Source organism: Poecilia formosa, unplaced genomic scaffold, assembly GCF_000485575.1.
Source record: "Poecilia formosa unplaced genomic scaffold, Poecilia_formosa-5.1.2 Scaffold27, whole genome shotgun sequence".
Lineage (NCBI taxonomy): Eukaryota > Metazoa > Chordata > Actinopteri > Cyprinodontiformes > Poeciliidae > Poecilia > Poecilia formosa.
This window is the reverse complement of record NW_006799966.1, coordinates 1,619,880-1,637,631: the sequence shown is the minus strand read 5'-3', so window position 1 is coordinate 1,637,631 and position 17,752 is coordinate 1,619,880. Positions and strand designations below refer to the sequence as shown.

The 17,752-nt window shown below is 37.7% G+C and overlaps 1 protein-coding gene across 1 annotated transcript in view; it reads left to right on the top strand.

The window, feature by feature from the left end:
- The window catches only part of mib1 (MIB E3 ubiquitin protein ligase 1), a 19,493-nt gene extending 2,556 nt beyond the window's left edge, over positions 1-16,937 (top strand). The window contains exons 2-12 of the mRNA XM_007548610.2: positions 389-560; positions 2,304-2,433; positions 5,205-5,309; positions 6,833-6,899; positions 7,337-7,541; positions 8,242-8,425; positions 8,933-9,077; positions 9,198-9,331; positions 12,801-12,908; positions 13,034-13,231; positions 13,380-16,937. Of these exons, the coding sequence (XP_007548672.1) occupies positions 389-560; positions 2,304-2,433; positions 5,205-5,309; positions 6,833-6,899; positions 7,337-7,541; positions 8,242-8,425; positions 8,933-9,077; positions 9,198-9,331; positions 12,801-12,908; positions 13,034-13,231; positions 13,380-13,601 (1,670 nt within the window). The 3' untranslated portion in view covers positions 13,602-16,937. The remainder of the gene's footprint in view (positions 1-388; positions 561-2,303; positions 2,434-5,204; positions 5,310-6,832; positions 6,900-7,336; positions 7,542-8,241; positions 8,426-8,932; positions 9,078-9,197; positions 9,332-12,800; positions 12,909-13,033; positions 13,232-13,379) is intronic.
- The last annotated feature ends 815 nt before the right edge of the window (positions 16,938-17,752 follow it).

Here is a 17,752-nt window from a genome sequence, read left to right as displayed (position 1 = left end):
TATATATATGAACGCAACATTATTATATCTTGAATGTCTTCTGTGTACACTCCCAATTACTAGCAGTAATGACCTTTTGTTTTAGACAGTATAATTTATTCAGAGGCAAAGTAGAAGTTGTCTGTAGTTATTGTTATTCTAAAGGATGAGTCACATTGCAAAAGAAAACCATTACAGTTTGCGAAAGCAGCCAGTCAGACATGATCGTAATTATTTGCTATTAAAACTGCAGCTAAGATATTAAAAACTATGCACATTATAAATATGCCCTAAAAAATTGTGCCCTTTACATAATGCATACATTGTTGTTCTGACAGAGTACAGAGATGGACTCACACACACACTACAATCTCTATCAGTTAACCTATAAATACAAACTCCCCCTTAGGTATCAAGCATGATGGAACCATGTGTGACACCTGTCGTCAACAGCCAATCATTGGCATTCGCTGGAAATGCGCAGAGTGCACCAATTATGACCTCTGCACAACCTGTTACCATGGAGACAAGCATCACCTGAGACACCGATTCTACAGGATCACCACCCCAGGCAGCGAGAGGTTTGTTCTGCATTGCTGTCTGCCACATTAGACTTTTCCATAGATAAAGTGGATTAAACAAGTAATGCAAGCCCCGCTCTTCGTTTTGATCAGTCGGACCATTCAGAGCTTCATTCTGGCTTTGTTACCTTATGTGAGTGTGTGACATTTGAGAAGCCTTTTTGTATGCTTGCATAAGAGGCAATGGAAATCTGTCTGTATGCTCCTAACCTTCAGTTGCCAGGCAACTGCTTAGTCTTATTTTAAGATTCAGAGCTTTTAATAGAAAAAAAAAAATCCATCTCATGTTAACTTTTCTAGATATTTTGTTTATGTGAGAGGATTGTGCCTTCTTTATCAGTGTTGATGACTTTTCTAAGTGTGTGCAGCCATGTTGTAAGACTCATCATGACATGCCTATAATTAGGGACATTAAGCATAAATGAAAAGGCTGAGATTATTTATAGAAGTCGGCAAGTTTTACATTGTGATTTAAAATGATCTTAAAATCATTTATAAAGATTCTTAATAAATCCCAGTGAATTACTAAATCTTTAGGCTTTTAACACATTTATGGTTTACTTCCTGAACCTCAGCTGTTAACTGATGATGTAGATTCAGCCATCCAGGATCTCCCAAGCAAACTAGTGAAAAAGTCTAGTTACATTCTCTTTAAGCACTTTGTAATAATGAAGTTTGAATAGCAATTTGTTCATTTTCTCATGTTTCAGCAGATTTAATGGATCACATGAAAACAGACGGCAGTTTAGAGGCAGCAAAAATTACAAAAAGAACAAAAAATACAGCACTGAAGCAGCTTGTACATAAAATGAAAATCAAATTTCCAAAAATAGTTTTGTAGTTGCTTTTTACAAGAATGTTTTTACAGTCCCTAAACATTCAAATATTTTTTTTAAAATAAACATTCAAATATTTTTTTTTAAATAAACATTCAAATATTTTTTTTTAAATAAACATTCAAATATTTTTTTTTGAAGTATATCAATGTTTCATTTTGAGGCAAATTATTTGACATTGCTTTGAAATACTGAATTCCTTTTATACTCTGGTTATACTCCCAAAAAAGACTACAAGTACCTCTTAGTGTAAGAACACCATATTGGAAAAATTATGCATTTCTGTAATTTAATTTAAAAACTGAAACTAATCTTCTTACTTATATGTCATATATTTTTTTCAGGCAAATGACATTATTATGAATTATTAATTTGCTATAACTTGCTATCTGGACCTTTTTAAAATAAGTTTCATTTCTAATTATCTTTTATTTTTGATTTTATATTGACCATCAGTGTTGGAATAGTGATCTAGACTTCTGGCCTATTATAATTTTATAAATGAAGCACAAAGCTGAGCAGCTGGCAGCCTTATTTTCATTCTAGTGCGACTTTATTTCCCCCGAGGCAGACGTTGCATAATGCACCGGGGTACTGGAGGTCTCCCCACCTCCCATCCTTCCTGATGTCTGGTGGGGTGTGTTTGTTGTGCACCTCATTAAATTTTTTATAGCAACTGTTGAAAAATAAATTGCTTAGGAACTTCAGATTAATCAAAGCTGAAGTTTTGAGACAAATTATTTGAGCAGGCTAAGTCTATCTATCCTTTTAGCGATGCCAAATTTTTGTTCCTTAAGGAAAATGTGCAGCATAACCAAGCAGCTCTTCTTTAGTGTCAGGTGTGTGAGTGAGCATAGTATTTTTTTTTTTTTTTTAATCATCTGTTTCCGTTTCTACATTTGAGCAGAGTACTTCTGGAGTCACGTCGCAAGTCAAAGAAAATCACAGCCAGAGGGATCTTTGCTGGTGGCCGAGTTGTTAGAGGAGTGGACTGGCAATGGGAAGACCAAGATGGAGGCAATGCGAGGAGAGGAAAGGTAAGACACAAATAGCTAAACCTCAGCTCGGTTAGTGTCTTTTGTTTTGCTTCCTGCTCTGAAATTATAGTTGGTCGGGGTGAGTCCCCACCTGAAGGTTCAAGGAGTTCTTAGGTCAATCGGCCTTTGGCAGGAAAAACAAGTTTCTGCCACAGTATGTGATTTGATTGAAATATACATGGATCTAGCCAAAACAGGAAGAGCTCTCCCAGTGGATGCTAGTGTAACACACACAGAACCCCAAATAAATACAAAAGCAAACCAGTCATTTTATTCAGAATAGAAAGTGCTCCTGGGACAGTGCTTCTGTGTTGATAGACTGTTGTCAGGCTCTGCTTTAGGTTTCTTCCTGTTAAAGGGGAGTTTTCCTTTCTGCTGTCGTTACATTTACGCTTAGTATCAGGGATTGCTGTAAACGGCGACGGTGCCAGCGATTGTTTACTGTCGCTACGTGTTCATCCAACAGGAGTGAAAGCTGTAAGCAAGGAGTTGACACAATCTGCTGGGTTTCCTTTGATAGAAAGTTTTTAAACCCACGCATGCTTTGTTTGGTTTGTTATACAATATCCTTTAAAATAAAAACTAAGGCCAATAAATTAAAATCAAAACCAAATCAAAATCTGAAAATTTGCGCACTATTTGTTGATTTATTTTCTTTAAGGAATGCCAAAAAAACAATCAAATAAGCAAATTCTTTGTGGAGCTGCATAGCTCTGTAGTGTTTCAGTGCCACTAAGCTTGTGTCGTAGAGCAAAATTAACCAACACTTTAATCAAAAAAGATTTTTTTTGCTGTGGAATTAAAACTTGCAAACTGTAATTGATGTCATTATCATTAGAATTCACAAGGAAACCCTGCATAAATCATCATACCACATTTTAACTTACATGTATTTTGTGCTTTTGTTTGAGTTGCCACACTGGGAATAAATAAGGGACTATTATTCAATTCTATTGTGCATAGAGCTTTCAGTGCAAAACTTATTGCCTAATTTACTGGCTCCGTATATATTTTAGTGCCTGTAGAAAACTTTGGCTGCAGAGGTTATCTGAGGACAGCTCACATAGAAAAACAGAAAAGTACAGCTGCAAATTTTCCAGACTAATTCATCGGCGTATTATTTTTGTAATCAGCTAAATAATTTTACTCTGAAAACATCTCATTACATAAACATACTTATTTTGTTCTTTTCCTTTACAATGTCTTTAGCAGTCTTTTGTGAAGCATCTTCATAAAAAACATATTCAGGGTAAAATGTAGCAGCCAAAAAAAAAAACAAAAAACAAAAAAAAAAACACACATTTTTGAGGGTTGATTAGTTTTTTCTGACTCATCATTAGCCATTGGGTGTTGTCTCCTCTGCTCTCCATCATGTCACTTCACAAAACTTAACAAATGTACTCCCAACACTTTTGATCACTGCAGATTGTAAGCACTCATTTGACAGTGAATCAGATGCACTGACTGATATGACTGTTTCAAAACTGTAGCTCAGAGAGAGCGAACCAGAAATGAGCACAAATACACAATTTTAAACTCAATATATTCAATGTGCTTAAAAATGTAAGACGGTAAAAGTGATTCATGGAAATAATGAGTCAAATAAAATAATGATGTCAGTGGCGAGGGATTAAAACTACATGTTATTCTGGATAATGCAGAAATCCTGCACGTCATTAGAACATAATCCAATATATCTTTGTTATATCATGTGCATATCTTTGTTTTTGTTTTGTTTTTTTTTTCTTTTTTTTCCTTACACTGTAACTGGTGTTTGTATTTGAGTCTTCTGCAGTCTCTGGAGTATTCAGTTTAACAGCCCCTCAATGTAATACATTATTTTGTACTGTTATTTAATGACGCATCTCATTAGTGTTTTATGATGCTGTCAGCAGTATGCTGTGTAGAAAACCGCCGCTACATCTCCTGCAGCCAAAATCTGCCGTTAGGTTAGCATGAATATTAAATCTTAAGGCCCATTAATCAGTTTGCTTGGAAAGCGGCCTTAAAGTAATTAATGTTGGGTTTCAGTATTTACGAAAGGCGAGCTATTTAATTAAAGAATTCATTTACTTAACTCTCGACACTCCTAATATCGTTATGAAAGCAATTTACTGCTGGTGATGGAGAGAGGAAATCTATCTTTACATTGTTTTACAAATTTTAAATAGATTTTGTGGTTCTCTGCGTGTAGCTCATTGGTTATTTATGCCTTCAGTAACACACAATGTTTTCACTTGTCAAACGGCTAACAGTTCAGAACCATTTCCCAACATGATGTATAGATTGGTGATTTTTCATGATGTTTAGTAGTGTGTGTAATAAATAAAGATGATCTGATATTTCTTTCTCTTTCAAAAATAATGTGTAAAAAATTATGACATAAAATAAAAGGGGTCAGGATTAAATAACTTTATACTTCTGCCTACCTCATTTTCAAATGGTTGTAAAAAATATATATGAATATATTATGGTTTTTGAATTCTGAATGTGAATATTTTTGAGATAAAAAAAAATTAACTAAAACTTAACACATTTTTAGAAAATTTTCATGGTGTTACTTGAGTGCAGCTTAGATATTTATAGACAAATAAGAGGTACTGAGAGTCAGAGTGGTGACAAATACTGTGATTAGGACCCAGAATCAATAGAATAGATCAGGGTTTTCGTCTAAAACACCAAATCTGTTAAGTTGTTTGTAAAAAAAACAAAAGAAAAGAAAACACCCAAGTGTCATATCTTTATCTGAGCTGAGCTTTTCTTCTCCACAGGTGACGGAGATCCAGGACTGGAGCGCCGCCAGCCCTCACAGCGCCGCCTATGTGATCTGGGACAACGGGGCCAAGAACCTGTACAGGGTCGGCTTCGAAGGAATGGTGAGGAAGCCGCTTGTCTTCCTCACCGTCCCCATCAGTCTTCTAAAAGAACAGCTGTTAGGGGGCTTTTGTGTTTGACCACAGGGATGAGGTCTCCCTCTTTTGCTGCCAGGCCTTTGTGAGAGCCATACAGGCTGAATGTGTAAGGAGCCATTGTGCAGGCAGATGGAAGGGGAAGATATCTGCATGAGAAAAGCAATCTGTTCTTGCTTCCTTTGGGGGTGGAGGGGGGGGGTGATCAAGTGAACATGCAGGTCAACTTTCAGGTTTTTGCAGCCACAGCTACACACGTGTCTCAAATAAAAGCCCTCTTTTCATTGGCGGAGGGTGGCGTTGCTTTTTTACGAAATGGCCAATCGGGTTTCTTCGTTGCATGACAGATTTTTACTTTGTTATTCTAATAGATTCTAAGGGATGGAGATGACATCTGCCTCTGGAGTAAGGCATAAAATAGGCTCCCCATCTTGATAGTTTGATATTTGTTTGATTCAAGATGTCATGAAAGTCACTTCTAAGGCTTTGGAAGTTCAGGAAATCATGGAAAGAACCATTATCCACCACTGGAGAAAACATGGAACAGTGGTTAATCTTCCCAGGAGCTCCAGGCTTTTCAAATGTTATTCTAGGAGGGCATTGACGACTCAGAAGCTGGAAAAAGAACCCAGAATAATATTGAAACGCCTGCAGGCCTCATTTGGTGGTCAGTATTCATAGTTTTACTGTAAGATGGAGAGTGAACAGAAATGACATCTTATGGGGAAGTTCCCAGATGAAAACCACTGCTGGTTAACAACACCTGAACCTGACTCACATTTGCCAAATACTGTTTTGATAATCTTAAAGGCATTTGGATTAATTTACTTGTGGATTGACGAGACCAAAGTTGAACCTGTGTGTCCCGATCCATCTGGCCTCCAACTCGCATAGCATTTTAGAAAAAGAATCTCAGTTAAATATCTGCAAAGGATGCAATACGTTTGTACAAGTTTAGATGACATTTCACCTTTTAACAAATGAAATAATCGAAAACTGCCTTTTGTGTTTCCTCGCTTTATCTTTTTCTGAAATTAAAATGTAGGTGATTATATGAAAGATTTCAGTGTGACAAAAACCCCCCGCAAAAACAGAGAAATCTTTAAGGGGGAAAACACTCGTTTACAGGACGGCAGTTCTCAATCTGCAGCTGGGGCTATTTGTCGAGACTTGTCATATTCAGTAATTTGGTGTTTCATCCTATGATCATCTCTGCCCTCTAACTCTGCCACAAAGGTTACACACATCTGAGTCATCAGATATGTGTAACAGAGATCTGAAGCTCTCTGTTGGTACCTGTTCTGTTCCACTGCCCAACCTTATCCGTAGGGCACTGATGTTGTTGGCATATGCAAACTCTGTGTCACGGTAGCCTAGCTGTGTAGATTTGGTTTTCTACTTCATTAATATTGCTAGTACGGCATTATATCCTTATTTAACCTATTCTACTGTTCTCATTTTTTATAATTTTTTTTTTTTATTCCCCTCAGTCGGATTTGAAATGTGTCCAGGATGCCAAAGGAGGCTCGTTTTACAGAGACCATTGTCCTGTTTTAGGTAAGTTAGCCAGTGATGTGTCATTATTGCACCAAATTTCTCACCTCTTATTCTGGTGCAGTGAATTCAAGGGCATTAGGGCAGTTTTACTTGCACCTGTATCTGTTTAGCCACTAGATGGCAGTACTGCACAGTCATGTTGGTCTCAAAATGTAGAACACAGTGAGTGTGATCCATGCTCACTGTGCTTTAAATAAATTCTCTCTCTAATACTACAGGGCAGTTCAGTTCACTCATTGAGTTTGATATTATTATTTTAGGTATTGCAGAAAAATGTGTGGTGTATAGTTTATGTAAAATAACAGCCCAGTATATTTTATTGATCTCCTTTATACTTCTCTTTAAGGTCACCTGCAGACTCTTAAAGCTTGAAGTGCAACATGTATTATTAATGCATTTAGTTTGTCGATAAATTTAAAGTTGCCTTCGCCTCCCAGGTGAGCAGAATGGAAACAGAAATCCGGGTGGTCTTCAGATCGGCGACCTGGTCAACATTGATTTGGATTTAGAGATCGTTCAGTCCCTCCAGCATGGCCACGGGGGATGGACCGATGGCATGTTTGAGACGCTCACAACCACAGGCACCGTGTGTGGCATCGATGAGGACCATGATATTGTGGTTCAGTACCCCAGTGGGAACAGGCAAGTACATCTTAAGACAGGCCTAGATTTACTGGCTATTAGGAAGTGGGGCAAACAAAACTATATTTTATCACGTCTTGAATTTTACGGACCTTTTTTTACTTAAAACCAGACACCACGAAACGTCCTCGAGTTTCTCTGTTGTGAGAAGGCGGTCTTTTATGATTGTTACGAGTTATAAAAAGATCAAAGTTGAGATTTGAAACTGCATTTAGCATCTTTGTAATTTGTGCACCAAATACAACCTTGTTGTTATCTACTGAAAGTTTATCTCTCTCTTGTTCCTTAGCAGCCTGGTTGATACACAGATATAGTGTAATAAAGCTAGTGCTTCCTTTTAAGTAGCTTCTTGCTTTACTTTAATCACCTCATTGTTAGTGGAAATAGCTTTGAGTCTTGTACCCTCAGTAACAGCAGCCACACTAATGCCAGCACTGCCTAGTAGGGCTTAGGGATGATGCGTTCACAGATCAGAAAAAGAATCAGGTCTGGACCTATTGGCTCATTCCTTAAAAGATTGCTTCATTTTAATGGGCTTAAAATTGCTGTCTTGATGTTCTGCTTGGGATCTTTCTTATTAATTTAGATTTTTTTTTGACAAAATGTTTGCTCAGAATTTCTATTCTGTGACCCATAAGCCACACAAACTAGTTATGTGGTTTTTAATCGTGTCGTTCTAAGGCGTCTTTTGTTTCTACAGATGGACGTTTAACCCAGCAGTGCTAACCAAGGCCAACGTAGTGCGCAGCGGTGAAGTTGCAGCCGGAGCAGAAGGAGGAAGCTCCCAGTTCCATGTGGGAGACCTGGTCCAGATCTGCTACGACATCGACCGCATCAAGCTGCTCCAAAGAGGGCATGGCGAGTGGGCTGAGGCCATGCTGCCGGTAGGTTTTACAAACTCTTTAGAATAAACCAGACACCCTCCCGTCCTCTTTCTTTCCTTCACAGCTTGACGTTACCGTCTCCATTTTATAATGTTTATTAATTGTTTCCCAGAGAGACACATTTTATGCTCGTTTTCTCCATTATGCCAGATTGACTCTTCTCAATAGCTGCTGAGCTTTGATCACTAACCAGGGCTGTTTGCTGCCTGCTGGTTCTCCTATAGTAGCAGTCCTTGTTATTGATGACATCCTTGAGGTCAGCCTGACCCAGCTTAACATCATCAGAGAGCAGCTCTCCTATATAGCTATTATCAAGATGATGTCATTTGAAATTGGATGATTATGCTCAGTCCATTTTGTGCTGCTGGTTTCTCTTCTTTTTTTGTGTTTTTTTTTCTTTGATTTTCCTCTAATTTTCACAGACTCTGTAACACACAACGTTTATGCACAGCCTGAAGACAGCTACACTTCAAACACTAATGAGTTTGTCACAACACGTTTAAATAGACCCTGGGCAAGGTGGGCCGTGTGCAGCAGATCTACTCTGACAGTGACCTGAAGGTCGAGGTTTGTGGGACTTCCTGGACGTACAATCCTGCGGCTGTCACCAAGATCGCCCCCTCCGGCTCTGCTGTCAGCAATGCCTCTGGAGGTACATGTGAACATGCACTGCTGTCGCTTGGAGAGTATCATATTAGTCCTCTGTCCTCACTGCTCTCTTTTTCTCTGGCACCTACATAAAATCAATCTCTGTTTCCGCTTGTTTTCCCAGAGCGTTTGTCTCAGTTGTTGAAGAAACTATTCGAGACGCAAGAGTCCGGGGACATAAACGAGGAGCTGGTCAAGGCTGCAGCTAATGGAGACCTGGCTAAAGTGGAGGATATTTTGAAGAGGCCTGATGTGGATGTATGTAGGACTGTCATTATTAATGCTATTAATTTAGCAAAAATCGTTTTGATTAAGCAAAAGGACACATTTTCATCTCAAAAATGTCGTCTGTTTGTGTTGTCCAATTTTTTTTATTCCTATTTGAAAAACCACACCCACTTTTCTTTATATACATTATTTTTATTTGGACTTTTATAGCAACCATTAATACATTTGCTATATTCCTAACAGTAGAGATACAATGCACATTTACATAGTCAAAGTTTGTATGGGTTCCAATGACATACATAGTTGTACACTAATAAACATATGATCCATATGTTTAGGTCAATAACAAGTGAGGTTACAAGGTTTACAAGGTTTGAAAAATCTCAAACAAATTTGCTAAATATTCCCAGATGACCACATGTGATCAAAGATGTCTAAAAAAAACTTAGATATTTCACATACCCCTAGGTCAAAAATTGGTCTTATGTGTTTTTAATTTTTGCATTAATTGCATACCACAAAATAAAATGTAACCAATAAATTGTACTTTAAAGTTGTAAAAACATGTATAAAGTTCAAATTCCAGCATTACTGTAATATAATGAAGCACTATGATGATGGTGAACTGTTTGACCTCTGTAGATTAACAGTACTATTTACATATTTTGGCAACACTTTATTTGAAGGGGTGTGCATAAGACTGACATGACACTGTCATAAACATGACATAACATCTGTCATGAACATAAAGAAGTCTTTATGAATGTTTATGACAGTTGTCATGAAGTGTCATTCGGTAAATAATGACACTTTTAATGCAAAGTTGCTCTAAAAGTTGCATTGAAAGTCCATTAAAAGTGCCAACTTTGCATTAAATTATCATAATTTACAAAATCATGCAAAGTTGGCATTTTTAATGGACTTTTAATGCAACTTTTAGAGCAACTTTGCAATGAAAGTGTCATTATTTACCGAATGACACTTCATGACAACAGTCAAACATTAATAAAGACTTCTTTATGTTCATGACGGATGTTATGTCATGTTTATGACAGTGTCATGTCAGTCTTATGCACACCCCTTCAAATAAAGTGTTACCAATATTTTACATTTGGTTTATTTACATCTTGGCTACACAAGTTTATGCGCTTAAAACAGGAGGAAGAAAAATCGCTCAGAAATTTCAAGAAACGGTCGACTGTTCAAAGTTTTCACATTAACGCATGGTTTTTGTTTAAACATGCATCTAGACATTTTCATAAACATTTATGAAGGGGAAAAATTCTGAGCCAGACAGCACGAGAGGATTCGCCAGCTTAAAAACACCCACTTTATCTTTCTGACAAAGTCATCAGGAAACCCCTGGGCTTCGTCTCATCAGACGGTGATCATGTATGGCGCTCATGCTGCTGTAATGATGCAACAAAACCTTCCTGTTTCTTGTTGCCTACGTTGAAGTATTCCAACACTGTAGACGCTGTGACCTTTGAGATATTGTAAAAACTTTTATGACTTATTTGACCTTGAGCTCGCGTTAGTCATGTTGCAACGAGACTTGTGCCATTTTTGATAGAACGACACCCTGTTTCCTCTTTAAAAATGCAACAGACCTGAGCACATCGATAATTGTAGACGAAATGCATAATTTCTGATCTTTACATCAACTGAGTAGTCTTAGTGTCTCCCTGGATAAATCCTCCCACCAGTACTCCTCTCAGTCAGAAGAACGTTAAGGCGGCCCCGGTGGAGGGACCAAGGAGCTCTGCTGTGCAATGCAGCACAGACCTCGATATACTCTCGCTTTCAAGTGGGGAGCTACAAATCCCACATGGTTGTGGATTATGTTCTGATGCATCCCACAGTACAGGGAAACAAAAAAAAAAAAAAAAGTATTTACCACAAGACAAAAACGAGCGGCTTCTAGCGGAAAATAGAAATCCTTACATTGAGTCTGCGGTGCTGTCCTCTGTCGGGCCAGGGGAGTGAATGAATGTGTGTGTCATTGGTGAATGCTGGCCGGATGCCCTGCTGCCTTTCAGTGGAATTATTTGCTTAAAGCTGAGCACACTGAGTCTGGCCAAGTGATTCGGCTGCCAGGACAAGAGATGTCTCGAGACTCCCAGAGGAGTCCACATTAATATTTATGCTCTCAGTTCTTGCAGTGCTGCAGTTGGTGATGAAAGATGCACGCCCAGCCTTGCATACGCATCTACTCATGCAAACACACCCTCACAAATCTCTTTATCTCCTCACAGTGAATTTCTAGCATTAATCAAGCAATCAGTCAATTTTACTAATGGAACACTTTTCATGCCGTTATATGCAATGCATAATATTTTATAGAGATTGAAAACAAGCGAGCAAACCAAAAATAGCTTAACTAGGTTAAAAAACAAAATAAATAGATATTCACTGATCAGACCTTTTCTGTCTGATACAGATTTTATCCCCCCCCAAGTCTGATCTGCCAATTTAATTTTTTTTTCTAAGGACTGAAAGACATTACAGAGAAAAAGGTGCCTGGCTTCTCTGAGAGACATTGTTTCTAATCTGTCAAGAAATGATGTACAAGATTATTCCCGTTTATGCATCAAAGCATAGTTCCCTAATACTCTATCTGATTTAATTTTTTAATTAAACCAAAATGAAGAAATGGATAAAAGTATATGCAGTTGGTTGGATACAGTGATAGACCTCAAATCTAAACATTTTCACCTGCTGATTACTAATCAGAGCCAATTAAAGGAAAACTGGTTGACTAGGATTCATAAGTGCATTGTGTTACATATATACATATAATTCAGCTCACATTTCTGTTTAAAAAAAAATACTGGTATAATATTCAAATTTTAAATGTCATGTTTTCATTACCTGTAAGTGAGAAAACATCATAATTAACAGAATTAAAAGCTTGTGTAATTAATTTAATGTGTTTCATCTTGTAATAAAATTCCTGAAATAAATAGGTTTTCCAGTAATATCCTACTTTATTGAACGGTTCTACAAATGCAAGTGTTTCACAATTGTATTTGCAATTGTGAAACACAAGCTAAATAATTTAAATGAATTAGTAGATTCATAAACTAGAGCTTAGAAATTTTTGATGATGAAATCAAAAAAATTTAGAGACTTTATTCATTAAAATTAATTGAAAATTTGGAAGGGCCAAATAAAAATAATATCAACTTAGAATTTGATAACAGTATCTAATAAATAAAATGAACTAAATGTGGCTAGGCAGAAGTAGTAAAATATAAAAAGCTGAAAAAGACTACAAAGATAAATTTATTTACTTTTAGAAAGCAAATTAATTCATCTTTAACAAGAAGCCTGTTAAAGATGAACGTGTGACAGGAAGATGACGCCCGTATGTGATGTTTAGTTTTTAGTTTTTGTCCTTGGCTCCTGAAGAAGAACTCCCCTGAAAGACCTGAGCGATCTGTCTGGTTTGCAAAGATTAAAACGGAATATTGAAATGTAGTCATATTTCTGGTTGCAGGTGAATGGACAGTGTGCGGGACACACTGCGATGCAGGCGGCCAGTCAGAACGGCCACGTGGATGTCCTAAAACTGCTACTGAAACACAATGTAGACCTAGAGGCTGAGGTTGGTTTCATTTGCGTTCATTCATTCCAAAAAGTGGACTTTGGCTTTGTTTTTTAAAGCAATAACATAAAGCTAAGAAGTGGAGAAATACGTGATGTGTGTTTCTTTGTCTTGGCTGTGCTCAGGATAAAGACGGAGACCGGGCGGTGCACCATGCGGCGTTTGGCGATGAAGGCTCCGTCATCGAGGTGCTTCACAGGGGTGGGGCTGACCTGAACGCCAGGAACAAGCGAAGGCAGACCCCGTTACACATAGCGGTCAACAAGGGCCATCTGCAGGTGGTTAAAACCTTGCTGGATTTTGGTTGCCATCCTAGTCTTCAGGTAATTATCACCTTCTGCATTTTCAAAGTAGGAAATGTCAGATAAGTGAGGTGTGGTGTGAGCTCAATTTTGGCAGTTCAGCAGAGAGCAATGTTGTTTTAAATAGATTAGTTACGGGGCAGTGAGTAACGTAAGGTTTCCCTTTTAGGATTCGGAAGGTGACACACCTCTGCACGATGCAATTAGCAAGAAAAGAGATGACATGTTGTCAGTGCTGCTGGAGGCCGGCGCAGATGTCACCATCACTAACAACAACGGGTTCAATGCCTTACATCATGCTGCCCTGCGAGGAAACCCCAGGTATGTGACAGTTTTCTGCAGTATAACGGTTGTAGCGCGAGTAATGAGGATGTATTTAGGCGGGCTGTGAGGAGGTTAAATCCTCAGGATATCACTAAATGCTTGATGCTTTCGATAACAGCTGGTTTGGTTGCTGCATTTTAAACACAAAAATCAGTGGAGTTTGGGGCACAAACGGCAGAGTCGTATCTGGAATGCATAAAACGTCGAGCTTCATGCAAAAAGGAGGGTCAAGTTTAAAGCCACAACGCTCTGCCTTTTCACTGCAGGGAAGGAAGCAACTCTGGCAGAATCACTCATTTGTTACTTAATCAGCTTCTTTTACAGAAATGGACTCTGATGTAAGCAGCTTTTGAATATCTGGCATTAGACCCATTGATGCTGTGTTGTATTCGCTGTAAAGGTCAATTTGCTTCCTTCTAAAGAACCCTTCTCCTTTTGAATGAAGCGTTTTAAACGAAGCTCTTGAAGCAGAATTTTCCCTTCACAGATTCTTCTCAAGCTCTAAAGTAAGACCATTAAAAGTTAAATAAGTGTAATTGTGCTGCCTCGCTGGGGACATTTTGTTTGTTACCTCAATTTAATTTCAAGTTATTCTTTAAGGCTGCCACCATTACGCCAACAGATGGCTGGGTCTGTTATGTTGAGTACTGGTAGTTTAGCTTATAGGCTTTAAAGTTAATTTGTAGTTTCCTTTTACTGTTATGCTTGTCCCTCACCATGTGTTGTGAGCAGAGGCTGGCCTGAGGAGGCTGCTCTCTGCAGCAGTATTTCGTCTTGTCCTTGGTCGCTGCTATTTCGGGCAGGTTGTTGTTTATTTTTTTTATTTTTTTCCTGTTCTTATCACTCAGAGAATGTAAAGGTGGCTAAGAGAGGAGACTATCTAAATGAGACTGATCGTTCAAGATCTCTTAACATGATGGATTTAGATGTAAAGTGTTAAAAGTGATTGTTCACTTTAACATTTGACTATATGCTTGACATTCTGTGTGTGTTCTTCAGGAGGGAAACTGTTCTGAAAATCCACAGTTTGATTTGATTGATTAAGATCAGCTCTTTTAATTCTTAGCGCTTTAGATTTACCACACATTAGCATACATTTTCCACCACTATTCTTTATATTGGTTATAAAACTTTTCAGATTTTTTTGCAGTGACTCTGAAGCTGTTAGGCAGCCATATTGAGAGCTTGAGGTTGGTAAGAAACATCAAACTTTTCCTGGTTAAAGTCTTATTTCATAAAAGCATTTTCTTCCTTTTTAGCCTGGAAATTCAACATTTGAGGGAGACAAAAAGGATGCATAATTTGATTTTATTCTTTCATGCTCCGCCTGACAATGTTGCAGCTGGTGTATGATCTTAGCTGGTTTTGCAGCTGCTCTCTGCCTCTTCACTATGTTAGTGGTGCAAGTCTCTTTCATGGATCTGCTAAATCGACCAATACAGGCATGTCCCAAACCAGTAAAACGAATACTTTGGAATTTTTTTCAGTTATTTTATCACTACGGTTTGACATTTAAATTAACACCCACATTCTCTATGACTTAAGAATTAATGGAGTTAAGGTGGATCACCTGCCATGATTCATGGCTCCTTTCTACATCTGTTGCACTGTGGAGAAGCTAATCCAAAACCATCGCTTGCTGCACACTAACTGATTTATTGATCTATACTAACATTTAAACAAGTATGTTGATTTTATCAACATATACTGTCTTATAATTCCCTAAATTGGTTGCAGCTTGAGCCGCGCCGTATATCAGTGTCTGTAATAGTGCATTTGCACAGGACTGCTAAGATCCAATAGTTGTCAGGATATTATATTTCAAGTGCCATGCATTCAGATTGTGCATGCCAGTAATATATATTTAGCCTTTTTATTTGACTGCACTCTATATCCACATTTTTATGTTTATTTTATTGGCAGAGATGCAAAAGCTCCGATTGGTGGGGAAGTTGTGATAAAATAAAAGCAAAAATAAATGTGCCAAGTCCATCAGATTCTCCGAGTAAGTTTAGTGAATACTTAAAGGCTTTTTTTCCTAAAGTCTTTAGATTTATACACAGTGCAGACAAAAGTATTTGTTTTCCAGTGGGGAAAAAATGCTTCAAGGTTCGTCCTGTTGAAAGTTTTACTTCTCAAAGAAGAAAAATAAAGCTCAAGACTTCTCGGTTGACCTGTATTGTAAATCATTTAGTTTATTTAATAAAAGCAATTATGGAATGTTTAAAGAAAGGCTGAGTAAAACACAGGCAATTTGAATTGTAGATATTTAAAAGCAGAGGGTGCATAATTTGTGTTAGCAAAGCAGCTTTCAGAACATACAGTAGAAAGCTGGTTTTCAGTAGGAGTCATTGATTTACAGGCAAAAAGTGCTGGAGTACAGCATTTTCTATATCAGGGCTTCGGTTGTGTTGTGTGTGCATTACCTGCCTCAGTCCACACTCTGTCCCCTCGCTTTCAGAGAAACAAAGATATATGTCCCCATCTCCAGTATTCCCATTTACTTTTATTTCACGCTCGAGCTGCTGCAATATTGGAGAGAGAGTCCACAAGTCCTAAAGCCCCCCAAATCTCTCCCTAGGTCCAAGTGAAAGCTCCTCGTCCAAGCGTGTTTAGTGGAGAGACAGTTGTTTCGATTGATTGCTTTGAGGAATTTCTGCCTTAGAATCATATTTCTTAAAAAGTACTGATGTTGGCCCAGAAGAAGTAGTTTGAGTGGAGCGCTAATCAAGGGTCTTTACATGGAGATTATCACGTGAAGACCACTGACAGAAGAAGTATAACTAACTTTAGGAACTGAATTTACTTCCAACATTTAACATTCAATTAAAGCATCAGTACAGGATGTTCTGGCATGCATGACATAAACAAGTCAAAAGTATTATTTAGTCCATCAAACTTTATATTGCTAGTTATGAACATTCATACAATGCTGGAAAGAAAAAGTGCTTTACAAGATTAATAACAAATTTATCCCCAAACAAACTAACAAAACAGTTTAAAAGATTAAGTTAAAATGGAGCAAAGCACGTTAAATTTCAGTCAAAATACCGATTGTTACAGACAAATCATCAGTTTTTCACCACATAGCTACACTGAAGAAATGGCGAATTGAAAAAATTTATATTCAAATAAAAATTTGAAACATTTAATAAATACAACGGGTTCATAAAACAAAAGTACAGTGCATTAGCAAGTATAACTAAAGAGCACAAGTCATTTGTAAGACAGATGTTACCGTTATTGTTTAATTAAATTTAAATATGTAGCATGCTCTGGTGGTGTAGGGTTAAGGCGCGACCCATGTACAGAGGACGAAGGACAAAGACCTCGACGACTTTCTCACACAACCCTCTGTCCTGTCGCTTCACCATCAAATAAAGGCCACTAGATCAAAAAATAAATGAATAAAAAAAGAAGCAAATAAAATAACCCAAATTAAAATGTGCATTAGATTAGTTTTCCCTGAAATGCTGTGTTATTACAAGTCAGTTGTAACACAGACATAAGCATCTATAAAGAAACCCCTCCCCGCCCCGAAAAAGACAGTTTTAAATATCTTTAAATTATAGAAGAAACATTAGTAAAATATATTAAATACATAATTTATTCAAGAAATAAATATGAAGTAAGAAAACAAATTCAAATTGGTGTAAAAGTAAAAGCTGCGTTTGCAGTTTAGCCATTAACACACAACTCTGATAGCACAGAGACGGATATGAATCACTCAAGGGTGTCTTTTAATTAGAAAAATATTGCTAGTTATGAACATGAAATTCTTCCATTTGGGTTTAAGCAGACAATCTGTCAAATCCCTGTTGTCTGCGTGTGTAATCTGCTGAGTTGTTTTAAGACCGTGGCTGGGTTATACAAGTGTGGAAAGTAGACTGAAGAAGATTCATAGGAAGAACTCGGTGGGTGACGAATGAATCGTTCAACTTGAAGTCCTGAACACCGAGAGAAATCAGCTCTACCCACCAGGGAGTCCTACCAGACTTTAGCTTGTTCATTACTCAAACACACAACAGTACAGTGTAAATACCGATGTAGTTTTGAACTGTTAAAGGTTTTCTTTGTGATCTAAGTTGTGCATTGTGTTCTGTGCATTCACCATAGCCACGGCTTGCACAACCTCATCTATGTCCCTCCATCAGGCTAACAGAAGTCAGTAGCTCCCACTGTACTGTAAGCGAAAGATTAATATCCCATGATCCATAG